The 25,625-nt window shown below is 44.4% G+C and overlaps 1 protein-coding gene across 1 annotated transcript; it reads right to left on the bottom strand.

Moving 5' to 3' along the window:
* Positions 1-2,551: 2,551 nt before the first annotated feature.
* Positions 2,552-13,670, bottom strand: LOC112221636 (Krueppel-like factor 15). Its single transcript, XM_024383821.2, has 3 exons — positions 13,458-13,670; positions 10,088-11,363; positions 2,552-3,804 (listed from the first exon to the last, which is right to left on the bottom strand). The coding sequence occupies exons 2-3, from the start codon at positions 11,275-11,277 to the stop codon at positions 3,636-3,638; spliced, it is 1,359 nt and encodes a 452-aa protein (XP_024239589.1). The 5' UTR covers positions 11,278-11,363; positions 13,458-13,670; the 3' UTR covers positions 2,552-3,635.
* Between the last annotated feature and the right edge of the window lie 11,955 nt (positions 13,671-25,625).

Raw genomic sequence — 25,625 nt, 5'->3', positions numbered from 1 at the left:
TCCCCCTGTTGGTAGTGTAATAGCAGATTATGATGAATGCTAAAGATAAAGAGTAGGCGTTACAGTGATAGAAAGCAGGGAGTCACGCAAAAATGGAATGACAACAACATACCTTGCATCAATGACCACAGATTATTTTTGGACAACAAAGCTCTAACTAGACCAAATATGGAAAAAAGGAACACCAAGCTACTTTATGTTTTGGGTTTGGTTTATTTGTAAATGCATCTTAAGTAGAACAAAGAAAAATATATCATATCTATATAATATATCATTCATTGTCTTTATGTACACTTCTTTACATTTTTGCACTAGAAATTTACACAATCCCAGAAATGATAAGAATAATATTTCTGTGTCTTTTAGATGCATCTAGCGACAGTATATACATACATTCATGGGTTAAAATAACACCGTTTAAAAACAAAAAAAGCCTTTCAAATTGAATGAAAGGAATGCATTCCTATAAGCATACTATTCTCCCTATACCTCTTAGGTTCAGATATTAATAATGCATAAAGGACATGCCATCAAAGACAGTGCAGTTTTTGCAGAGGGAAAATACTCAAACACAATACAAATACACAAATACTGTGCTTATAATGGTTTTCGTTTTTCCCCCTACCTAAGCCAATCATGTGTCAGCTGTAGGTAAGGAGGGTAACTACGGCCACGTGCATTGGAGAGATTTCTATGACCATTTACTTTCACGTGTTCAAGAGTAGAGTAACTAATAAATAACACCATGGAATTCCAGTTCTTATCCACCAAATTCAATCCCTCAGGAGCCTTGGCTTACTTAGCACTGCTATCAATTTAAAAGTAGAAGTCACTGTTGGAAGGCTATAGGTTTTTTTCAGTACCATGTGTTGATGACATGAGGCAGACCATTGTGTTGATATTGAGGAAATGGTGAACTCAGGCTAGTGAAGCTAGAATCCCTAAAAAAACATAGTTCAACTGTTTTACTGAAAACAATGATTACACTGAAATTGATTTCATGGATTGGGTCCTTCATTGCTCCTACACCATTGATCGACTGTCACTGACATACACACATGTTCTGATTGACATGCTCATATTGGCAGGGTAGACATTCAATGCTCATGTGCTGTGGAGATTTTATACAGCCACCAACTAAGTGCTATAATTATGTTCAAATAGATCCTCTGTACTCAGTTGAGATATTGGCCCCAAAGGACATATGGTGCCTTCGGAAAGTATTCAGACCTTTCTCCACATTTTGTTACGTTATTCGAAAAATGTTAAAAAAAAAAAAAATCCCTCAATCTACACACAATACCCCATAATGACAAAGCAAAATCATGTTAATAAAATTTAAAAACGGAAATATTACATTTACATAAGTATTCAGACCCTTTACTCAGTACTTTGCTAAAGCACCTTTGGCAGCGATTACAGCCTTGAGTGTTCTTGGGTATGACGCTACAAGAATGGCATATGGCAATCAGTTTCAAGTCCGGGCTCTGGCTGGGCCACTCAAGGACATTCAGAGACTTGACCCAAAGCCACTCCTGTGTTGTTTTGGCTGTGTGCTTAGGGTCGTTGTCCTGTTGGAAAGTAAACCTTAGCCCCCAGTCTGAAGTCCTGAGCGTTCTGGAGCAGTTTTTCACCAAGGATCTCTGTACTTTGCACCGTTCCTCGATCCTGATTAGTCTCCCAGTACCTGCCACTGAAAAACATCCCCACAGCATGATTCTGCCACCACCATGCTTCACCGTAGTGATGGTGCCAGGTTTCCTCCAGACGTGACACTTGGCTTTCATGCCAAAGAGTTCAATCTTGGTTTCATCAGACCAGAGAACCTGGTTTCTCATGGTCTGAGAGTCTTTAGGTGCCTTTTGGCAAACTCCTAGTGGGCTGTCATGTGCCTTTTACTGAGGAGTGGCTTCCATCTGGGCTCTCATAAAGGCCTGATTGGTGGAATGCTGCAGAGATGGTTGTCCTCCTGGAAGGTTCTCCCATCCCCAAAGAGGAACTCTAGAGCCTTATCAGAGTGAATATCAGGTTCTTGGTCACCTCCCTGACCAAGGCCCTTCTCCCCTGATTGCTCAGTTTGGCCAGGTGGCCAGCTCTAGAAAGAGTCTTGGTGGTTCCAAACTTCTTCCATTTAAGAATGATGGAGGCCACTTTGTTCTTGGGGACCTTCAATGCTGCAGAAAAGTTGGGGTATCCTTCCCCAGATCTGTGCCTTGACACAATCCTGTCTCGGAGCTCTACGGAAAATTCCTTCGACCTCATGGTTTGGTTTTTGCTGTGACGTTCACTGTCAACTGTGGACCTTATATAGACAAGTGTGTGCCTTTCCAAATCATGTCCAATCAATTGAATTTACCACAGGTGGACTCTAATCAAGTTGTAGAATAATTTCAAGGATGATCAATGGAAACAGGATGCACCTGAGCTCAATTGTGAATCTCATAGCAAAGGGTCAGAATACTTAAGTAAATAAGGTATTTCTGTATTTCTACATTTGCAAAAATGTCTAAAAACCTGTTTTCGCTTCGCCATTATGGGGTATTGTGTGTGTGTAGATTTCTGAGGATTTCTTTTTATTTAATCAATTTTAGAATAAGGCTGTAATGTAACAAAATGTGGAAAAAGATCAGGGGGTCTGAATACTTTCCGAAGGCACTGCATAGTTCCAAGGCCAGACACGTGGATGAGATTATGATATTCAAATAGCATGAGCTTCAAGAGTCACGGACATAACACACATTCAACTAAATAAAAAATAACATCTCCTCCAGCTAACGTATACAAACATACAAAAAGAAAACATACAATTATTCAGTACTGATCTAAAGGCCAGTCGGTTCACATATAAACAACGCACCATAAAACAATGTGCGCATTTCCTTTTTGTTGCACCTCGTTGCACGGCAGTTGGCTGTTCACTGTTAGCTGTTAACTGATCCACATGCCTTTTACCTGGCACGAGTCATCATAGTGCTCCTGTAATGAAAATAGGAGACAGCCTCCGCATTTTGCCAGTAGCTTATAATGGCATGATCCTGATAATGATCAGTAGTTCAACATGAACATTTGAGTATTAATAGAAATGTTTTGGTTTAAAGAACTACGTAGTAAAAGTTTAAAACCCTCGTAGGCGATGAGAAGAAGGAATGTTGATGCATTAATTATAGGCAGGTACATCAACAACAATTAATTCAAACCTCAGTGTAAAAATACATTGCATAACAAAACTTTTGTTCGATTCTCAAATCTTATCTTTCAAATTTGAATGACGACAAAACCCCCAAAATGAAAGAAAAGCTATTTACAAGACGTAATACACCTGTGAAGATGTCATGTCAAGTAAGAGTTTTTGTTTTGTATCACCCAATAAATTATCACAGGACCACCAACGTGCGTCACACAATCTTGCACAAACACACACATACACATACAAAACATTCAAACACTCTCTCTCTTAACCGTTGTTTGAACGTTCAGTCCCACTGTCCCCTCTGCTACATGCCCTCTCCCACATTCATTCCTCCAACTCTCTCTCTCTCTCTCACACAAATATCCTATCCTTGTCTCTCTGTGTGTCCCCTGGCGAGGCCTCAGTCTAGCAGGATGGGGGGGGGACCGGTGGGGGGTCAACAGGGTCAGTTTGCAGAGTGCACAGTCCTGTTGCTTCGTGGAAAGCGGTGGACTTTGATGTGTTTGGACAGGTGATCGCTGCGGGCAAACTTCTTCTCGCAGACAGGACACTGGTAAGGCTTCACTCCAGAATGGGAGCGCCGGTGTCTGGAGAGTTCGTCTGACCTTGAGAACCTGAGAGACAGACAGACCAAGAGCACAAAAGACATGAGTCCTATATCAGTCTAACTGTTTGCCATATTAGTCTAACTGTTTGCCACCCTGAGATTAAAAAAAAACAACCTTTCTCTGTCTGACTACACAACACAGGATAAAGGATCTTTCCAACACTCTTCAAAAAAAGAGTTCTACCCATATTTGGGTTTAACACATCTTCACAGAAAAGTCAAACAGATCTGTTTTTGGTCTTCACTCTAATCCCTGGGTAAAGGGTTAACTCATTACTCACGACAGACTCTGTGTGTGTGTGTGTGCGCATTGAGGATGTTTAATCTGGAAGAGGGGATTGATTTCCTAACACATCGCAAGCATGCCCTTTTCCCAGGAAGGTGTTAATTCCCAATGGTAACATACTGATTAAAGAGATTTTAAGTAATTCCTAGACATTCATTCCATTGACATTGACCATGAACCATGTTGCAAGATTAAATAAAAGGATCCCTGCAAGATACGTGGTAATATGGCTACATACACACATGGAATAGTAGGTGCTACATATACTGTATATAACACAGTAGTAAAATGGTTACAATGACTAGGCTACATTAGCAACAGAGGATCGCCTGTATGGGCCTGTATGGGCAGAAGTAAGTTTAAAACAAATACTGTATGCCACTGTATATAAACTAGATAAGTGGTTCTGGGCAGGAAGACTGTGAGGTACATTTTGCTTACTCTGACGTTAGGAAACCTCATTGTAATACTATTATATTACTTATGTACTCTACGTTATGCGTCAGTACCCTCTATACCCCAAAGCTGATATTGTTCTATAACTCCTTCATGTTGAGACATGTTTGAGACAGTTCATTCAGTTGTCTCTGACCGAAACTAAGCTTCACCTTGTCCTCTAAGCTAATAAGCCTTACCTTTAGAACTGTAACTGAAGGGGCCACAAAGGGACCCAACAAACTATTATCTCTTCCTGGATTTTGATATGAAGTATTTCCCTGTAGGAAACTGTAAGGCTATTGTATATACAGTACAAGTCAATAGTTTGAACACACTGACTCATTCCAGGGTTTTTCTTTATTTTTACTATTTTCTACATTGTACAATAATAGTGAATCATGTAGTAACCAAAAAAGTGTCAAACAAATCAAAAATATTTTTGGGATTTTAGATTCTTCAAAGTAGCCATCCTTTGCCTCGATGACAGCTTTGCACACTCTTGGCATTTTCTCAACCAGCTTCACCTGGAATACTGTTCCAACAGTCTTGAAGGAGTTCCCACATGTGCTGAGCACTTGTTGGCTGCTTCTCCTTCACTTTGCGGTCCAACTCATCTCAAACCATCTCAATTGGGTTGAGATCAGGTGATTGTGGAGGCCAGCCCATCTGATGCAGCACTCCATCACTCTCCTTCTTGGTCAAATAGCCCTTACACAGCCTGGAGGTGTGTTGGGTCATTGTCCTGTTGAAAAACAAAAGATAGTCCTACTAAGCGTAACCCAGATGGGATGGGTCGCTGCAGAATGCTGTGGTAGCCATGCTGGTTAAGTGTGCCTTGAATTCTAAATACATCACTGACAGTGTCACCAGCAAAGCACCCCCACACCATCACTCCTTCTCCTCCATGCTTCATGGTGGGAAAACCACATGCGGAGATCATCTGTTCACCTACTCTGCGTCTCACAAAGACACGGCGGTTGGAACCAAAAATCTAAAATTTTGACTCATCAGACCAAAGGACAGATTTCCACCGGTTTAATGTCAATTGCTCATCTTTCTAGGCCCAAGCAAGTATTTTCTTCTTATTGGTGTCCTTTAGTAGTGGTTTCTTTGCAGCAATTCGACTACGAAGGCCTGATTCACCCAGTCTCCTCTGAATAGTTGATGTTGAGATGTGTCTGTTACTTGAACTCTGTGAAGTATTTATTTGGGCTGCAATTTCTGAGGCTGGTAACTCTAATGAACTTTTCCTCTGCAGCAGAGGCAACTCTGGGTCTTCCTTTCCTGTGGTGGTCCTCATGAGAGCCAGGTTCATCATTGCGCTTGATGGTTTTTGCGACAGCACTTGAAGAAACTTTCAAAGTTCTGGATTTACTGACCGTCATGTCTTAAAGTAATGATGGACGTCGTTTCTCTTTGCTTATTTGAGCTGTTCTTGACATAATATGGACTTGGTCTTTACCAAATAGGGCTATCTAATGTATACCACCCCTACCGTGTCAAATTACAACTGATTGGCTCAAATGCATAAAAAGGAAAGAAATTCCACAAATGAACTTTTAATAAGGCACACCTGTTCATTGAAATGCATTCCAGGTGACTACCTCATGACGCTGTTTAAGAGTACGCTAAGAGTGTGCAAAGCTGTCATCAAGGCAAAGGGTGGCTACTTTGAAGAATCTCCAATATAAAATATATTTAGATTTGTTTAACACTTTTTTGGTTACTATATGATTCCATATGTGTTATTTCCTAGTTTTGACGTCTTCACTATTATTCTACAATGTAGAAAATTGTAAAAATAAAGAAAAACCCTGGAATGAGTAGGTGTGTCCAAACTTTTGACTGGTACTGTAACTGCTATATGAAACTATGTTATATAAGCAGTGGTTTGGAGGTGATGGAGGTTGGGCTTATGCCAGTTGCTTTGGGCTGCTTGTGGAGCTCCTGTGGGGCAGGGTGGAACACCCAGGCATGGGGAGGGGAGCCATGATTCCCATCACCTCCACAGCTCAGTTAGGCTACACTCTGGCTCTGTTCGAGCTTGTCCCTGATCTCAGCCCTGTAGCATACAGTAATTACTGATAAGAGCTGGCAAAGGCCAAAAGGAGCGGTCTTACTGTGGTGAAATACAATAACTACCAGTAAATGTGTCCTAAACTCTTTTCCTGTAAACATAATGTACAAACACACTCATGAATGAACACAGATTCCAGTCCACTGTGAGGGACAGTGTTACAGGGACAGTGTTGTTCTCTCTGCTACTGCACGGATGGCAAGCGATAATGGAGCTCTAGCTCAAAGATGCTCCTAAATAACTCCTACCCCCAAGCCATAAGACTCCTGAACAGCTAATCAAATGGCTACCCAGACTATTTGCATTGACCCCCCCCACCCCCCACACTCTGTTATTTTGTTATCAATGCATAGTCACTTTAATAACTACATGTACATATTACCTCAATTACCTCGACACCAGTGCCCCCACACATTGACTCCGTACCGGTACCCCCTGTATATAGCCCCGCTATTGTTATTTACTTCTGCTCTTTAATCATTTGTTATTCTTATCTCTTACTTTTTTAGATATTTTCTTAAAACTGCATTGATGGTTAAGGGCTTGTAAGTAAGCAATTCACTGTAATATTCACTTGTTGTATTCGTAGCAAGTGACAAAATGTTTTGATTTGATTTGTTACAGTGACTCATGTAAGTCCACGGGGAGGGACAGGGCTACTGTAACTCATGTAAGTCCACAGGGAGGGACAGGGTTACTGTAACTCATGTAAGTCCACAGGGAGGGACAGGGTTACTGTAACTCATGTAAGTCCACAGGGAGGGGCAGTGTTACTGTAACTCATGTAAGTCCACAGGGAGGGACAGTGTTACTGTAACTCATGTAAGTCCACAGGGAGGGACAGGGTTACTGTAACTCATGTAAGTCCACAGGGAGGGACAGTGTTACTGTAACTCATGTAAGTCCACAGGGAGGGACAGGGTTACTGTAACTCATGTAAGTCCACAGGGAGGGACAGGGTTACTGTAACTCATGTAAGTCCACAGGGAGGGACAGGGTTACTGTAACTCATGTAAGTCCACAGGGAGGGACAGTGTTACTGTAACTCATGTAAGTCCACAGGGAGGGACAGGGTTACTGTAACTCATGTAAGTCCACAGGGAGGGGCAGGGTTACTGTAACTCATGTAAGTCCACAGGGAGGGACAGGGTTACTGTTACTGGTTACTGTACTCATGTAAGTCCACAGGGAGGGACAGGGTTACTGTAACTCATGTAAGTCCACAGGGAGGGGCAGTGTTACTGTAACTCATGTAAGTCCACAGGGAGGGGCAGTGTTACTGTAACTCAGGTAAGTCCACAGGGAGGGACAATGTTACTGTAACTCATGTAAGTCCACAGGGAGGGACAGGGTTACTGTAACTCATGTAAGTCCACAGGGAGGGACAGGGTTACTGTAACTCATGTAAGTCCACAGGGAGGGGCAGTGTTACTGTAACTCAGTGCATGAGTATGAAGGCTCCTCAATTTTGCTAAAAGATAACAACTTCAGCCAACTACATAAGAAGTTCCAATTGCACACAACTATCCATCTCTTGGGACCTTCATTAAGCTACAATTACAGAATCAGCAACCCCAAAGCACTTTAGTTCAACATTTGAAGAATGGACACTATAAGGAACAATATAATCATATCTTATTTTTTTAAAACTTTTTACTGTAAGTTGAATCGGGTACAAAAACAAGACAAACCCTTTTTTCAGAGCGCCATGGTGTTTTCACAATAAACAGTTTGGGTTCAAACATACTGTCCACTAGTAATCCCATACCAATGTTCCCCTGCAACTCTGTACTGACGTGAAAGTGTGAGTACAAAAGTTTAAATGTGTTTGTGCCTATCTATGCTTGCCTGCATGCATGTACCGTATATATTGTGTGTGTGATAAAACGCAAAAGGATCCACAGTTTTATAGTACATGTGTCATTTGGTTTTATGGACATGAAGAGAATCAGAGGAATGTCAAAAACACTTTCTTTCATTACAACATAAGTCACTCAAATTGCAGATGGCTGGAGGTGCAAATTTCCCAAGCTCACTTCCATTTCCTGACCAGGACGACATAAGGAGGAGGGTTCCCTCAGACAGAGAGCAGCCTCTGAAGGCCACACTGTGCCCTGGGGGAGGTGGGTGGATACAACAGGCCCAGGGCAGTCCTGTCCCAGGGCAGACTGCTGAGCACTGCCAATCTTATCAGACTGGAGAACCAGCTATTCTATGTTTAGTATTTAGTTGTGCAACTGTGTCGGGTGAAGAGGTTAGGGAGATGGATTGAAGACCAAAGGGCAGCAAGTTCATGGTCCATACAATAGGTTGGACTTTGGTTGATGAAGAATTAACTGGATGTTGGATTTCCTATTTGTGGGATTACATATCTGGCTGGTGAATGAATGATATACAGGTTGACGTTTATTGTCATGAGTCTTGTCCTGGTGGTCCTGAGTGATTTCCTCTTAGATAGGCCAGCTGCAAAGTCAAAATTGGCTGTATTGTAAAAATTCATGAAAACAAAAATGTGTGTTTTGGTCTTAATTTAAGGTTAGGCATCAGGGTTAGCAGGGTGGTTATGGTTAGGGTTTGGTTTAAAATCAGATTTGATAACTTTGTGGCTATGCCAGCTAGTGACCACTCTGCAGAACTGCCTCCAGAACAAGATTCATGACGAAAAACACTAAACTGCGAATAATACGGGACTAATGCATTCTTTATGCTTGCTGAGTGAGTAGAAACCAAGAAACGTGCTTAAAACTCCTTTGGCCACTATTTGGTCATGGATTATAATCTAAGTACGCCAGAAAGTCAGTCAAAGTGCGGCTTGCTACCAAAACTTTTATATCTTGATTTTGCAAGTGTGCAACAGAGTGCAGATAGAGAGCAAACAGAGAGACAGCTACTGTAGAGGGAGCAAAGTCTGCCCGCACTTCAAAGGCCTTAATCTAATCTCAAACTCTGCAATAGAAGAAAACACACCGATATGGAGACAACGAGAGAGCATGAGAAGAGAACAAATTATATATGGATTTTATATGAGGGAAACTAATAATTTTAGTTCTTCATCATATCCAATCAAAATTATGTAAATCTTAATGATATTTTCTCGGAAAATTCAGCTCTGTGTTTTGCAAAACAGCTGCAGGGATGGACTTTGAATGGAATCATATCACTCCCTGGTAATCAGCCAGCAAAGGAAGTTGATAACCATGTTAACTTCTGTGAAGAATTGACTCATCTCAGATAATACAACCACAGTCAACAGAGATGGTTGCATACTCTGTTGCTTCTGCAACTAAAACAATGACTGGTGTCCCTAAACTGTCATACCTGGATGGACCATCCCATTGACAGCTGAACAGCAACCCTGTCACTCCTGGACTTCACTTTGAACACACAGTGCATATAGTCACATGAATAACCCCACACTGAGTATACCTATGAGCTCCACCTGTGAAGTCTGACTCTAACCCAACCTATAACGTGCTTGAACCCACTCACCTCCATCCACAGCCAGGCCAGGTGCAGGCAAAGGGCTTCTCCCCCGTGTGCCTCCTCAGGTGGGCCTTCAGGTGGCTGCTCTTAGTGTACATCTTGGCACATCCAGGGAAAGTACACTTATGCATTTTTATAAGGTCCGCTACCGAGCTCTTCTGGAACTTCTGTCCTCCCACCAGGATCCCTGCAGCCTGGCCACCTGCAAGCCCACCCTCCCCGGGACCCAGGGGCTTGGCGGCTATGGGTACGGGTGCGATGCGCACAAATTTGGAAGATGTGCCATTGAGATTAGCTGGGGACATCAGCTGGGGCACCAGGGCAAAAGTCTGGCCCTGGATGTTGACCAGGAGCTGGGCAATTTTGATGTCTGAGGAGGGCTGGGTGGTCTGCTGTGATACTGGTGTTGGTATCGCACCTGGGATTGGCTCTTGCTTAATCTGGATTGGTTGAATCTGCAGGATGACAGGCGACACACCGGACCCCTCTACTGATGCTGGTGTCCCAGCACTGTCTTCCTGTTTAATCCCACTACAAACGTTGGAGTCTGTTATCGGGGATGTTGGTGTGTGTTTGGTCTCTGTGGTGAGGTCAGTAGCACCGGCAACAGGTACTGTTTGGTCTGAGTGCGCTAGCCCAGGCACTGACCCTGTCACCTGACTGTTACCATCCAACATCCCACCCTCGCAAGCCTCATTCTTCAACGCCACCACCTCCATATTCTCCTCCAGGAACTCCTCTATCTCCTCCAGGGTGGGCTGAAACAGCAGCCCTATGTGATCATCCAGGTCCGCTGGGAACTCAGGAAACTCAAAGCACTCCTCTTTGGTTGTCGGAGACAGGCGGTCCCTCTTTGACTCCCATGCTAGACCCATGGGGAGGATGGGTGGTACTGAGGGGGATAGAGAGGGAGTAACTCCACGTCTCAGTGTGGCCTGGGAGAGCAGGAAGTCCAGGAGACCGTCCTGGCTCTCTCCACTGCTGCTGCCGCTGCCATAGCTGGAACCCAGCACCTGGGACTCAGGGCTGGAGCAGGAGCGAGCGCTGGACGAGTCACTCAGGTCGTCCTCTGAGAACGGGGAGGACAGCGCCTGGTAGACACCCGTGTCTGTCACCATTTCCGATGCGTGATGGTCTGCCGGAGAGTTGGCGTAATACATGAAGGTCTCCTCACCTATCGGCAAGTGATCCACCATTCCTGTCCTGTGCCAGTCACAGCTCTGCTAGCTCCCCTCTGGTTTATACTAGTTATAAGTGTATTATTCAGTTTCTCCTCTTCTCCCTAGAAAAGAGGAATAGATGTCCATCATGTGTGAAAAATGGCATGGCAATGGAGAAAATTACAAGAAAGAGAGATAATTTTATCCTCCGCTAACAACAATAACTCAAGAGTCATAAGGATAGGTATATAGCACTTCTATAACATTCCCTCTTGCACCAGAGCATGAGCCTGCCTGGGGGTTTAGAACAGCGTTTCCCAACTCCAGTCCTCCAGTACCCCTAACAGCACACATTTTTGTTGTAACCCCAGACAAGCACACCTGATTCAACTTGTCAGCTAATCATCAAGCCCTCAATGATCTGAATCTGGTGAGTTTGTCCAGGGCTAAAACAAGCATGTGTGTTGATGGGAGTACTTGAGGAGCTGTGAGCAACTGGTTTAGACAGTAAATATTAGCTGGCCTGCCGGGGGTTGATGAGTTCTTATTAAACCTCAGCTTGGGCATGGAGCAATGCCACTGAACTTTTTGTTGTTGTTGTTGATTTTTTAAAAATGAGTTGTTTTGCACGTCAGGAGTGTCCTTATACACGTTCCCATTTAAAGAGTATGTTTCCACTTCATTTTCACGTGGTCGTAAAAACCAAGGTCGAACAAAGATGACCACAACAATTGACAAAGCTTTCTTCTAGATATACAGGTAACTGACAAAATAAAGGAAACACCAACATAAAGTGTCTTAGCATTGGGCCACCATGAGCCAGAACAGCTTCAATGCACCTTGGCATGGCGGTGGAAAACTCTGTCTTGGTGCCGCTCCAGAATCTCCAATAAGTGTTTAATTGGGTTGAGATCTTGTGACTGAGACAGCCATGGCATATGGTTTACATAGTTTCAATGCTCAACAAACCATTCAGTGACCACTCGTGCTCTGTGGATGGGGGAATAGCCATGGTAGCCAATATAACGGCCCAAATAATAGCCTTCCCAGCATTTTCATAGATGAACCAAGCATGATGGGATGTTAATTGCATAATTAAGTCAGGAACCACACTTGTGTGGAAGCACCTGCTTTCAATATAATTTGTATCCCTCATTTACTCAAGTGTTTCCATTATTTTTGGCAGTTACATTGCAATACTAGCCTAGTGTAATAGTAGGCCTAGTCTAATTCCTGTAGGTTACTACAGGGCAGGCAACAGCTGCTGTCAACTTAACTTGTCAGCTTCAAATAATAGGCTTGCTTAACCACACATTTCAGTGCATTTTATCATCAAGTATTGGGCAACTTATTTTTCCACTATTCATTTCAAATATATTTTTATATGTGATAAGTGAGGATTTACATGGTGTATTTTGTCTTCCAAGTAATATCCGCTTGGTATTTTCCTTGGGCAAACGTAAGAAAAACTTGTCTGTAAAATCGAAGAGATTTTGTTGGCAATGATTATCTGCCATTGGCTTTAATCATTATTAAAACTTAACTGTATTACACTGTACTAAATGTGGGTGCTTGAAACTAGTTGAGCGCCCCCTTCCGTAGACCTAGAGCCTTCAGTGATTTGACCGATAATAACCTGCACATCATAAAAGCGTTGACAGCGTTGACTTGGCTACAACCAATACTTTGAATGGATCGGGCTGGGTGCAATTCACTTCTGTCATACTAGTAGCCTATTTGAATAAACCAAAACATTATTTAAAAATACGTAGCAGATAAAATGGTAACAACTAGACAACTATGGTGTAGGCAATGTTAAAGATTGATACCATGTGACAGTCTCCCTCATTCCCTTTCTGTGAGAAACATTTTTCTAGTTGAATTCAATAACCTATGCATCTAAAATATAGCCTATCCAAAGTAGTGCCATTTTGATGCGCATATCTACGGTGAAAAATATGTCCTTACACTATATAGTGCACCTTATGTCCACATACTCAGCATAAGCCTGTTCATTCGACGTAGCAGTTTTCCCCTACTGTGTGCGCCCCATAGGCAGAAAGCATGGAGCACCATGCGTCCTCTCGACGTAAACATGTTGTAATGTCCAGTGCAGCGATGGCCGAGGGAGCGCACCGGAAGACTCACGTACCAATGCGTTTTCGACCATCACTTCCCATGTTAAACACTATTTACGGCATCGATTATACACTTACCTTTATGTATCGAGAGAAATGTTGTCCTTTCACCAAGTCTTAGTAAGAGATCACTTCTCCGGTGGCGAGATGACGTCAATAGTCAATAGGGTTGTGGATAACCCCTTGAGAGGAGCCTCTCATCGCAATGCCGAGCGGTAGAGCTGGAGCTACGATCTACTGTGGAGTAGTAGTACACCGTTACATGATTGGTGCTGTGTAGTTTATAAATAAAATAAGGGGTTGGCAGTTGGTTTATGAAGGCTCGTCTGCTCTGCTCTTAGTATTGGTTGACAACGCTTGGAGGCTGGGCTCCAAATTTGTCGTCAATAAACTCCCTACAGACAGACTCTAACCACGTTCACATCAACAGTTTTTATACTAGTACAGTCATACAGTATATATATATAAACACAACAGCTATGATGGAAAGAGGAAGTGTCGGTACAATAATATAAATGCTGACAGATAATTCGTTTGTTCGACAGGTGGGACCTTTTTGTGTGGGTAAAATGAATTCAAGTTGAAGTTAACTTCGATACAATGTTTTTAAATACATATTTGCGCATAAAGGCGTTTCCACCGCCATTTACTCGCAAATATTGATTTAATAACCATTGTATCAAAGTAAACTTGGAATCACGCGATGATATGGTGTGTGTTCCTCCCACTACGACTCGTGAAACTGCAGTTTATTAGGCTACATATTAAATCAATAATGATGAAGTGCACGGTGATCTTGATGCTCGGTGTTCTTGATGCTCCTTTCCAATACATTATTCTGATGACATGATGATCGATGGTTGACTGCTGTTTGACAAATAAAAATATTCTCGCTCTTATCCATAATAATTTCATCACGTAGACTAGCCTACCTGCACAGCCTACGGGTACTGTATCTGCTAGCCGTTGTCTATAGCGCACGTGCCAAGACCAGAGTAGGAACATTTGCTATTTAATGCAACAGTTTTTGTGACAAAACTATTGGTTGAGTTGAAAATGCATGGAAATATATTGAACTTTAGATTTTTATTAGGTACATAAACACTTCAATGTAGTAAATGTTGTGTGCACTAGGTCATCACGTACTCTATGAATCAATCACATTTATGTATAAAGCCCTTTTTACATCAGCAGAAGTCACAAAGTGCTTATACAGAAACCCAGTTTAAAACACCAAACAGCAAGTAGTGCAGATGTAGAAGCATGGTGGCGAGGAAAAACTCCCTAGAATGGCGGGAACCTAGGTAGAAACCTAGATAGGAACCAGGCTCTGAGGGGTGGCCAGTCCTCTTCTGGCTGTGCTGGGTGGAGATTTTATTATATATCATATTATATATATATGAGTACATGGCCATTAAGCCAGATTGTTCTTCAAGATGTTCAAACGTTCATTGATGACAAGCCGGGTCAAATAATAATCACAGTGGTTGTAGAGGGTGCAACTGGTTATTTATCTGCAACAAGTAAATTTGCCTGAAACACACCACTGGTGGGAAAATGCTCATTTTCTTTATGCGGATTCTAGAATCTGTTGCCAATTGGATGGAAACGTAGCTACTGCAATTAAATGAATGCCCTCTTATCATCCTGCAGCTAAAACGCAATAGAGACTGTTGGAAACATTTATGCAATCATAGGGAATAACACATAGAAATCGATTTAATTATAAGAACATATGTGTTTGTATCTAAAATTGATTGTGCTCCATAAAATAAATGTAATCTAGCAGATTTGGTCATGGGCAATTTGTACACTGCAATAAATAAAATAAAAATACAACCACAAATGTAGCTGTTTCAAATTATTATTATTAGGTAACCAGTTCCTCAGCCTTTGTTTTTTGGTAAGATGCCCAAATATAATTTTTGCATACATTTTCTCATGGTGGAGCTAAATTTGGGTGAAAAGTTGCATAAACTAAGTTGAGTAAATTCATATTCAGTTGAAACAACTAGATTTAAAGTGCCTCCTGACTGCTCCTTGAGGTCAGTGCCACATCTATGGCACAGTACAAAAGTGTAATGAAAGAGTATAAGGCAGGCTATACTCCACAGTGGCCGGTCTATATTTCCCATACAGATTAGATCTCTCCTGATTAGTTAACCAGCTAATGGTATCTTCAGGGAGCACCAGATTACACATGGGTGATTACCGAATAACATGGGAGTAAAAGTCTCACACTGGTCGTTCTTTCTCCCACTAAATAAATTGTTTTGGACTGGTTAAGGGACATTGTTGTTTCAATAGCCTACTCACAGATCCCTGCACATTAGCTTATTGATTACATAAGAAATAATAACATGTGATAACATAACAATTGCATGATGGACTTAGTACATTTGAAATGGTAATCTTCTCTCTAGACAGTATTACTCTAATCTATTCTATATGAACACCCTACATGTAAAGAAAGATCTACCATTTTGGTTGGATGTAAATAGAATAATGGCATATTGTGTATAGAATAAAGGCAGACAGGACAATAAAGCTTAGTGCTGGATACTGGGGACATGTTTACTGTCCATAAATGCATTGTCCAGCGCAACGCCAGCCCTTAAAGGGGGTTGGTGTGGTAATAGACAAGCCTGGTCCCCCATCACTCCAGTCCCAACAGGAACTTAAACCTGTAGTGGCCAAGCCAGGCTGGGGTGTTTAGGTTTTTCTCCAAGTTTCTGAGTTAACTTCTTGGTGACAGGGGGGCAGTATTGAGTAGCTTGGATGAATAAGGTGTCCAGAGTAAACTGCCTGCTACTCTATCCCAGATGCTAATATATGCATATTATTAGTAGTGTTGGATAGAAAACACTCTGAAGCTTCTAAAACTGTTTGAATGATGTCTGTGAGTATAATAGAACTCATATGACAGGCAAAAACCTGAGACAAATCCAACCAGGAAGTGGGAAATCTGAGGTTTGTCGTTTCATTTAAGTGATTGCCATTTAAGTGATTACATTGGATACAATGTCTATTGGGCCAGATTGCACTTCCCAAGGCTTCCAGCAGATGTCAACAGTCTGTAGAAAGTTGTTTGAGAGTTCTATTGTGGAAGGGTGTCGAACAAGAGCGGTTTCAACAAGTGGACTAGGCTGAGGCCAATCAGTTGTTTACTTCGTGGTCACGCGGGCGCGCCGTTCCTTCTTTTTCCTCTGTAATGAATACGCTATTGTCCGGTTGGAATATTATTGAAGATTTATTATAAAAAGACCCTATTGATTGATTGTAAACATCGTTTGACATGTTTCTACAAACTAATGAAAGTCTGTTGACTTTTCATCTGGATTTTGTGCTCGCGCATTGTGCTTTTAGAATAGTGAACTAAACGCACAAACAAAACAGAGGTATTTAGACATAAATATGGACATAATCGAACAAAACAAACATTTATTGTGGAAGTGGGAGTACTGGGAGTGGATTCCGACGAAGATCAGCAAAGATAAGTGAAGATTTATAATGCTATTTATGACTTTTGTTGACTCCACAATTTGGCGGGTAACTGTATGGCTTGCTTTTGTGGCTGAACGCTGTTCTATGTAAACTGAGGTTTTTGGATATAAATATGAACTTGATCGAACAAAACATACATGTATTGTGTAACATTGAGTCCTGGGAGTGTCATCTGATAAGATCGTCAAAGGTTAGTGATTAATTTGATCTATATTTCTGCTTTTTGTGACACCTCTCTTTGGTTGGAAAATGGCTGAATGCTTTCTGTGACTAGTTATTGACCTAATATAATGATATGTTCTGCTTTCCCCGAAAAGCCTTTTTGAAATTGGATACTGTGGTTGGATTAACGAGAAGTGTATCTTTAAAATGGTGTAAAATACTTGTATGGTTGAGGAATTTTAATTCTGAGATTTCTGTTGTTTTGAATTGGGCGCTCTGCAATTTTACTGGTTATTGGCGAGGTGGGACGCTAGCGTCCCTAACGATCCCAAAGAGGTTACGACAGGAGGAATTATTCTGGGAACTAGGGGGCAATTAGGGGAAGCGGGACACTTGACTTCACCGGCAGACAGATACTTCCGCCTACACAGAAAAGGATCTTTGCTGGATTGCTGTCAAGAGGTCTCACTCCCAACGAATAGTGTCAAATACAGTACTAAAACCTCTAGTTGAGAGCCCCTGAGAATAAAAAAAAAACACAACACAGCCCCTCCTGGCTCTCCCCTCTGCCCCCTATATCATTCAGCATTCAGCCATAATGCACTTATTAGACAGCTTAGAGGGCTTTTGTTGCATTGGGCAGTCTCATCCTCTTTAATGGATTAGGCCCTCGCCTTTTGCCTACTTCCACACATGTTGGCAGGGATATATAGTGTGTATATAAAAACACAAACCTGTGTTCACTTTTGCACCATTGCATTTGTGTTACTGTAATTTAATGGATGAATGCATTTACTTCATGAATAGAAATGTAAATGTTGTTTGTACAGTCTAAAAGGCATTTGATTATTACCAATACTAGGTGATTATTTTAGAGCACTTAGAGGACAATTGTGTATGATATCAGAGTTGTATACTTAGACACACACACACACACACACACACACACACACACACACACACACACACACACACACACACACACACACACGAAAGAGAGAGAGAGCAAGAAAGAGAGAGAGATAGAGAAAGAGAGAGAGAGAGAGAGAGAGACAGAGAAAGGGAGACAGAGAGTGTGTGAGAGAGAGAGAGACCTGACCTATATCCTCTGGAGGTCATGACTGAACTGTGGCTCCAACCCCAAAGCCCCCCACTTTGGAGGATTGTTTGCTCTTTCTCTCCTTTCATTGGTTTAACCAATAAAAATAGGAAAATGTCATCACCTTCTCAAGGGCATGAGCCCAATGTTGTGGTCAACAAATCTTAACAAATAAAAACAGTTGTTTCCCCTCAGTTCCTAATTCAGGAAAATAACATGATTGGGGGCAATGTTTGTGATTTTGATTTCAAGGATGAAGGTCCAAAACACAGCTCCAGAAACAGGAGAGAACAGAACCATGGGTAAACAAGCTAATTGCCATGTTGGACTGCTAGAGAAAATCAACAGTTGGGACTAGCAGTGACCTTTCTTGGGCAAACTGAATTCATTCACAAAACACATTATGTAGTTTACGAAAGTTAAATCAGGAAGGCCGGTTTGAATGCTCGTTTAACTTAATCCAGTAAGCATAATATAATTCAATATAATTTCCTATTCTACGGGAATAGTGGGAATGAATACTAACGTATCATCTTCTGCATAGCATCTTGTTTTCTGGAGGAAAGATTCCATCCAGGGTGATTGGTAATCAGGCCTTCCACTATGAGCAGCAGGTAGCCTAGCGGTTAAGAGTGTTAGGGCAGTAACTGAATGGTCGCTGGATCAAATCCTTGAGCCAACTAGGTACAAATTCTGCTGATGTGCCCTTGAGAAAGGCACTTAACCCTAATTGCTCTTTTAAGTCACTCTGGATAAGAGTGCCTGCTAAATGATGCAAATGATGCTTCTCTGGGGCTTTTTTACTGTAGCCTCAGAGAGGTGAATCCTAATTTCACATTTTCACTGATTGTCCCATTGACATTAATGCTTGACTAAGTGAAAATTCCCCTTGGAAGTGGAAGCTAGGATTCGCCCCAGAGACATTGAGGATAAGTTAATAACTTTACAAGTTATTGAATATGACAATTGACGAATAATGAAATTATGTTTGCTCTGTTGTTTTCCAAGACCAGGATTACAATACTTAGCCACTGCTGTTTTCCAAGACCAGGATTACTGTCACGACTTCCACCGAAGTTGTTCCCTCTCCTTGTTTGGGTGCCGTTCGGCGGTCGACGTCACCGGCTTTCTAGCCGCCACCGATCCATGTTTCATATTTCCTTTTGGTTTGTCTGTTTACACACCTGGTTCCCATCTCATAATTCTGTTCCTTATTTAACCCTCTGGTTTCCCTTTCTGTTTTGTGCGTGTATTTTGAGTCCTGATTTGTCCTTGTTTGGAACGGGATTTTGTTACGTTTTGGATTGAGTAAATCAGTGATTGTTACTCTTATCTGTGTCCTGCGCCTGACTCCTTTGGTATCTTTTAGATAGACTCTGACAGAATCACGCACCTTTTACATGGAGTCAGCAGGTGCAGCCAGCCCTCCGCTTCAAATGGAGGAGCGCGTTCAGCAGCACCCGACCATGCTGCAGAGTCTGGGTACAGCCATGGATCACGTGCTGCAAACCATGGACCGATTGGAGAGAGGGGGTTTTCCCTTGAACCCTGAGTCGTCTCCTCAGGTTCCACCACTACCTACCGTGATGTCCGCCTCTCTGTCATTAGGATCCGGTGGGATTCAGCTCTCGCTCCCGAGGGCGTATGATGGGACAGCTGCCGGGTGTCAGTGGTTCCTACTCCAGCTGGAGCTCTACCTGGCATCTGTCCAGCCAGCTCCTTCAGGACGCGAGAGAGTGAGCGCTCTTATCTCCTGTCTGACCGGTAAAGCCCTGGAATGGGCCAACGCCATCTGGGGCAGGGAAGGTCAGACGTTGGATGATTATGAGTAGTTCATGCGCCGTTTCCGGGTGGTATTCGATCATCCCCCGGAGGGGAGAGCGGCGGGGGAACACCTTTTTCATCTACGTCAGGTGATGAGGACCGCTCACGATTTTGCTTTAGACTTTAGAACTCTGGCGGCCAGCGCGGGATGGAATGATCGATCACTACAGGTGTAGCTTACGAGAGGACGTTCGTCGGGAGATAGCCTGCAGGGACATCACCCTTACACTGGACCAGCTGGTGGACCTATCGATCCGGTTGGATAACCTGTTGGCCTCCTGCAGACGTCCTGATTGGGGTCCGTCAGTTCCATCCCCAAGCGCTCCTGATCCAACGCCTATGGAGTTGGGAGGCGCTGCAACGAGGGGGACCGGAGGGGGGACCATTCCCTGCACCAACTGTGGCCTCAGAGGGCACACTGCTGGTCGGTGCTGGGGGGGTTCCCCAGGAGGTAGAGGTAGCAGGCGGAGTGCTCGTGGGTCATCCCAGAGCTCCCTGTTGCACACATGTGGTTGTCGATAGAATTTCCAGAGTTTTCCCCGCGTTCCCAGCATAAGGCGCTAGTAGATTCATGCGCAGCTGGGAACTTTATCGACCGTTCCTTTGCTATGAGATTAGGGATCCCTATTGTGTCTGTTGATGTTCCCTTCCCTATACATGCCTTAAGACAGCCGTCCTTTGGGGTCGGGGCTAATTAGGGAGGTCACATCTCCGCTCACTATGATAACGCAGGAGAGTCATAGGGAGCGAATTTGTCTCTTCCTAATTGACTCTCCTGCGTTCCCTGTTGTGTTGGGGATTCCCTGGTTGGCTTCTCTCAAGGGATGGTCCCATCAGTGCTCAGGGACGTATGTAGGTATTTCCTTAGGTGCCACTACGGTGGAAAGTCCAAACCAGGTCTCCACCATGCACATTCCCCCCGAATATGCCGATTTAGCACTCGCCTTCTATAAAAAGAAGGCGACTCAATTACCACCCCATCGACAGGGGGATTGTGCGATAGATCTCTTGGTAGAAGCTGCACTTCCCAGGAGTCATGTGTATCCTCTGTCACAGGAGGAGACGGCGGCTATGGAGACATATGTCACCGAATCTCTGGGACAGGGATACATTCGGCCTTCCATCTCACCTGTCTCCTCGAGTTTCTTTTTTGTGAAGAAGAAGGATGGAAGTTTGCGCCCGTGTATTGATTATCGAAGTTTAAATAAGATCACGGTAAAATACAGTTACCCGCTACCGCTCATAGCCAAGTCATTACTCGTGGCGTGCTTCTTCACAAAATTGGACCTCAGGAGCGCTTACAACCTGGTGCGTATCCGGGCGGAAGATGAGTGGAAGACAGCATTTAGCACCACTTCTGGGCATTATGAGTACCTCGTCATGCCGTACCGGTTAATGAATGCTCCATCAGTCTTCAAATCCTTTGTAGATGAGATTTTCAGGGACCTGCACGGGCAGGGTGTAGTGGTGTATATAGATGACATTCTAATATACTCCGCTACACGCGCCGAGCATGTGTCCCTGGTACGCAGGGTGCTTGGTCGACTGTTAGAACATGACCTGTACATCAAGGCTGAGAAATGTCTGTTCAACAGTCCATCTCCTTCCTAGGGTACCGCTTTTCCGCATCAGGGGTAGAGATGGAGAATGACCACATTTCAGCCGTGCGTAATTGGCCGACTCCAACCACGGTAAAGGAGGTGCAGCGGTTTTTAGGGTTTGCCAACTACTACCGGAGGTTTATCCGGGGTTTTGGTCAGGTAGCGGCTCCCATTACTTCACTGCTGAAGGGGGGACCGGTGCGACTGCAGTGGTCAGCTGGGGCGGACAGGGCTTTAGGTCACCTGAAGGCTCTGTTTACCTCGGCTCCCGTGCTGGCTCATCCTGATCCCTCCTTAGCGTACATAGTTGAGGTGGACGCGTCCGAGGCAGGGATAGGGGCTGTGCTGTCTCAGCACTCGGGTACGCCACTAAAGCTCCGCCCCTGTGCATTCTTTTCGAAGAAGCTCAGCCCGGCGGAGCGAAACTATGATGTGGGGGACTGGGAGTTGTTGGCTGTTGTCAAGGCACTGAAAGCGTGGAGACATTGGCTTGAGGGGGCCAGACACCCTTTTCTCATTTGGACTGACCACCGCAATCTGGAGTACATTCGAGCAGCGAGGAGACTGACCCCTCACCAGGCAAGGTGGGCCATGTTTTTCACCCGCTTTTCTTTCACCCTCTTCTACAGACCAGGTTCCCAGAATGTTAAGGCAGACGCACTGTCCCGGATGTATGACACAGAGGAGTGGTCCGCAGATCCCGCTCCCATTTTTCCAGCTTCTTGCCTGGTGGCACCAGTGGTGTGGGAGGTGGACGAGGTGGACATCGAACGGGCTTCATGTTCAGAGACCACTCCTACCCAGTGTCCGGTTGGGCGTAAGTATGTTTCGTTCAATGTCCACGATCGTTTGATCTGTTGGGCCCACACTTCACCCTCCTCTGGTCATCCTGGCATCGGTCGGACAGTGCGCTGTCTTGCTGGGAAGTACTGGTGGCCCACCATAGCCAAGGACGTGAGGGTTTATGTGTCCTCCTGTTCGGTGTGCGCTCAGTGCAAGGCACCTAGACACCTGCCCAGAGGGAAATTACAACCCCTTCCCGTTCCACAACAACCATGGTCACACCTCTCGGTGGATTTCCTGATGGATCTTCCACCCTCCCTGGGTAACTCCACGATCCTAGTCGTTGTGGATCGGGTTTCTAAATCCTGCCGTGTCCTTCCTTTGCCCGGTCTCCCTACGGCCCTACAGACTGTGGAAGCCCTGTTCACCCACATATTCCGGAACTACGGGGTGCCTGAGGATATAGTTTCTGATCGTGGTCCCCAATTTACGTCTAAAGTCTGGAGGGCGTTTATGGAGCGCCTGGGGGTCTCGGTCAGCCTTATCACAGGTTTCCACCTCGAGAGCAACGGGCAGGTGGAAAGAGTCAACCAGGAGGTGGGTAGGTTTCTGCGGTCCTATTGCCAGGACTGGCCCGGGGGAGTGGGCAGTGTTTCTCCCCTGGGCAGAGATGGCTCCAAACTCCCTCTGCCACTACTCCACTAACCTGTCACCTTTTCAGTGTGTGCTAGGTTACCAGCCGGTCCTGGCACCATGGCATCAGAGCCAGATCGAGGATCCTGTGGTGGATGAATGGTTTCGGCACTCGGAGGAGACATGGGACGCTGCCCATGTGTGTCTGCAAAGGGCCATCAGGTGGCAGAAGATGAGTGCTGACCGCCACCGCAGTGAGGCCCCGGTCGGGTCTGGCTCTCGACCCGAAACCTGCCCCTTCACCTGCCCTGCCGGAAGCTGGGTCCGCGGTTTGTGGGGCCATTCAAAGTCCTGAGGAGACTGAACGAGGTTTGCTATAGGTTACAGCTCCCCCCTGATTACCGTATTAACCCCTCGTTCCATGTGTCTCTCCTCAGGCCGGTGGTGGCTGGTCCGCTCCAGCAGTCTGAGGTGCGGGAGGTTCCTCCGCCCCCTCTGGACATCAAGGAGGTCCAGGCCTATACAGTGCGAGCCATCATGGACTGAAGGTGTTGGGCGAGAGGCCTTTAGTACGTCATGGAGTGGGAGAGGTACGGCCCGGAGGAGAGATGCTGGGTACCAGTGGGGGACATCCTGGTCCCATCGTTACTCCAGGAAATTCACCGACGCCATCCGGATCGCCGTGCGTCTCGTCGCCCGGGTCGTCTCCGAGGCCGGTGTCGGCGCGCTGCTGGAGCCGCGCGTCAAGGTGGGGGTACTGTCACGACTTCCACCGAAGTTGTTCCCTCTCCTTGTTCAGGCGGCGTTCGGCGGTCGATGTCACCGGCTTTCTAGCCGCCACCGATCCATGTTTCATTTTTCCTTTTGGTTTGTCTGTTTACACACCTGGTTCCCATCTCATAATTCTGTTCCTTATTTAACCCTCTGGTTTCCCTTTCTGTTTTGTGTGTGATTGTCTTTCGTGTATTCCGGTGTGTTGTATTTTGAGTCCTGTTTTGTCCTTGTTTGGAACGGGATTTTGTTATGCTTTGGGATTGAGTAAAATCAGTGATTGTTTATGTAAACAACAGCTGGTGCACGATATCTAAGGAAGTCTCAAGGTTTTGCTCGCCTAAGTATCTCATGATAAGCTGTAGACCACACTATCTACCTAGAGAGTTTTCATCTGTATTTTTCATAGCTGTCTACATACCACCAAAGACTGATGCTGGCAATAAAACCACACTCAATGAGCTGTACAGTCGTGGCCAAAAGTTTTGAGAATGACACAATATTAATTTTCACAAAGTTTGCTGCTTCAGTGTCTTTAGATATTTTTGTCAGATGTTACTATGGAATAGTGAAATGTTCATTCTTTTTCAAGACCTCTGCAATCCACCCTGGCATGCTGTCAATTAACTTCTGGGCCACATCCTGACTGATGGCAGCCCATTCTTGCATTATCAATGCTTGAAGTTTGTCAGAATTTGTGGGTTTTTGTTTGTCCACCCGCCTCTTGAGGATTGACCACAAGTTCTCAATGGGATTAAGGTCTGGGGAGTTTCCTGGCCATGGACCCAAAATATTGATGTTTTGTTCCCTGAGCCACTTAGTTATCACTTTTGCCTTATGGCAAGGGGCTCCATCATGCTGGAAAATGCATTGTTCGTCACCAAACTGTTCCTGGATGGTTGGGAGAAGTTGCTCTCGGAGGATGTGTTGGTACCATTCTTTATTCATGGCTGTGTTTTTAGGCAAAATTGTGAGTGAGCCCACTCCCTTGGCTGAGAAGCAACCCCACACATGAATGGTCTCAGGATGCTATACTGTTGGCATGACACAGGACTGATGGTAGCGCTCACCTTGTCTTCTCCGGACAAGCTTTTTCCGGATGCCTCAAACAATCGGAAAGGGGATTGACTTTACCCCAGTCCTCAGCGGTCCAATCCCTGTACCTTTTGCAGAATATCAGTCTGTCCCTGATGTTTTTCCTGGAGAGAAGTGGCTTCTTTGCTTCCCTTCTTGACACCAGGCCATCCTCCAAAAGTCTTTGCCTCACTGTGCGTGCAGATGCACTCACACCTGCCTGCTGCCATTCCTGAGCAAGCTCTGTACTGGTGGTGCCCCGATCCTGCAGCTGAATCAACTTTAGGAGAAGGTTCTGGCACTTGCTGGACTTTCTTGGGCAACCCTGAAGCCTCCTTCACCACTCTCCTTGAAGTTCTTGATGATCCGATAAATGGTTGATTTAGGTGCAATCTTATTGGCAGCAATATCCTTGCCCGTGAAGCCCTTTTTGTGCAAAGCAATGATGACGGCACATGTTTCCTTGCATGTAACCATGATTGACAGAGGAAGAACAATGATTCAGCAATGAAGCACCACCCTCCTTTTGAAGCTTCCAGTCTGTTATTTGAACTCAATCAGCATGACAGAGTGATCTCCAGCCTTGTCCTCGTCAACACTCACACCTTTGTTAACGAGAGAATCACTGACATGATGTCAGCTGGTCCTTTTGTGGCAGGGCTGAAATGCAGTGGAAATGTTTTTGGGGATTCAGTTTATTTGCATGGCAAAGAGGGACTTTGCAATTAATTGCAATTCATCTGATCACTCTTCATAACATTCTGGAGGAATATGCAAATTGCCACCACACAAACT

The sequence above is a fragment of the Oncorhynchus tshawytscha genome, linkage group LG22, assembly GCF_018296145.1.
Source record: "Oncorhynchus tshawytscha isolate Ot180627B linkage group LG22, Otsh_v2.0, whole genome shotgun sequence".
NCBI lineage: Eukaryota > Metazoa > Chordata > Actinopteri > Salmoniformes > Salmonidae > Oncorhynchus > Oncorhynchus tshawytscha.
Note: the sequence above shows the minus strand (reverse complement) of the source record. Positions and strands in the feature narration are given on the sequence as shown.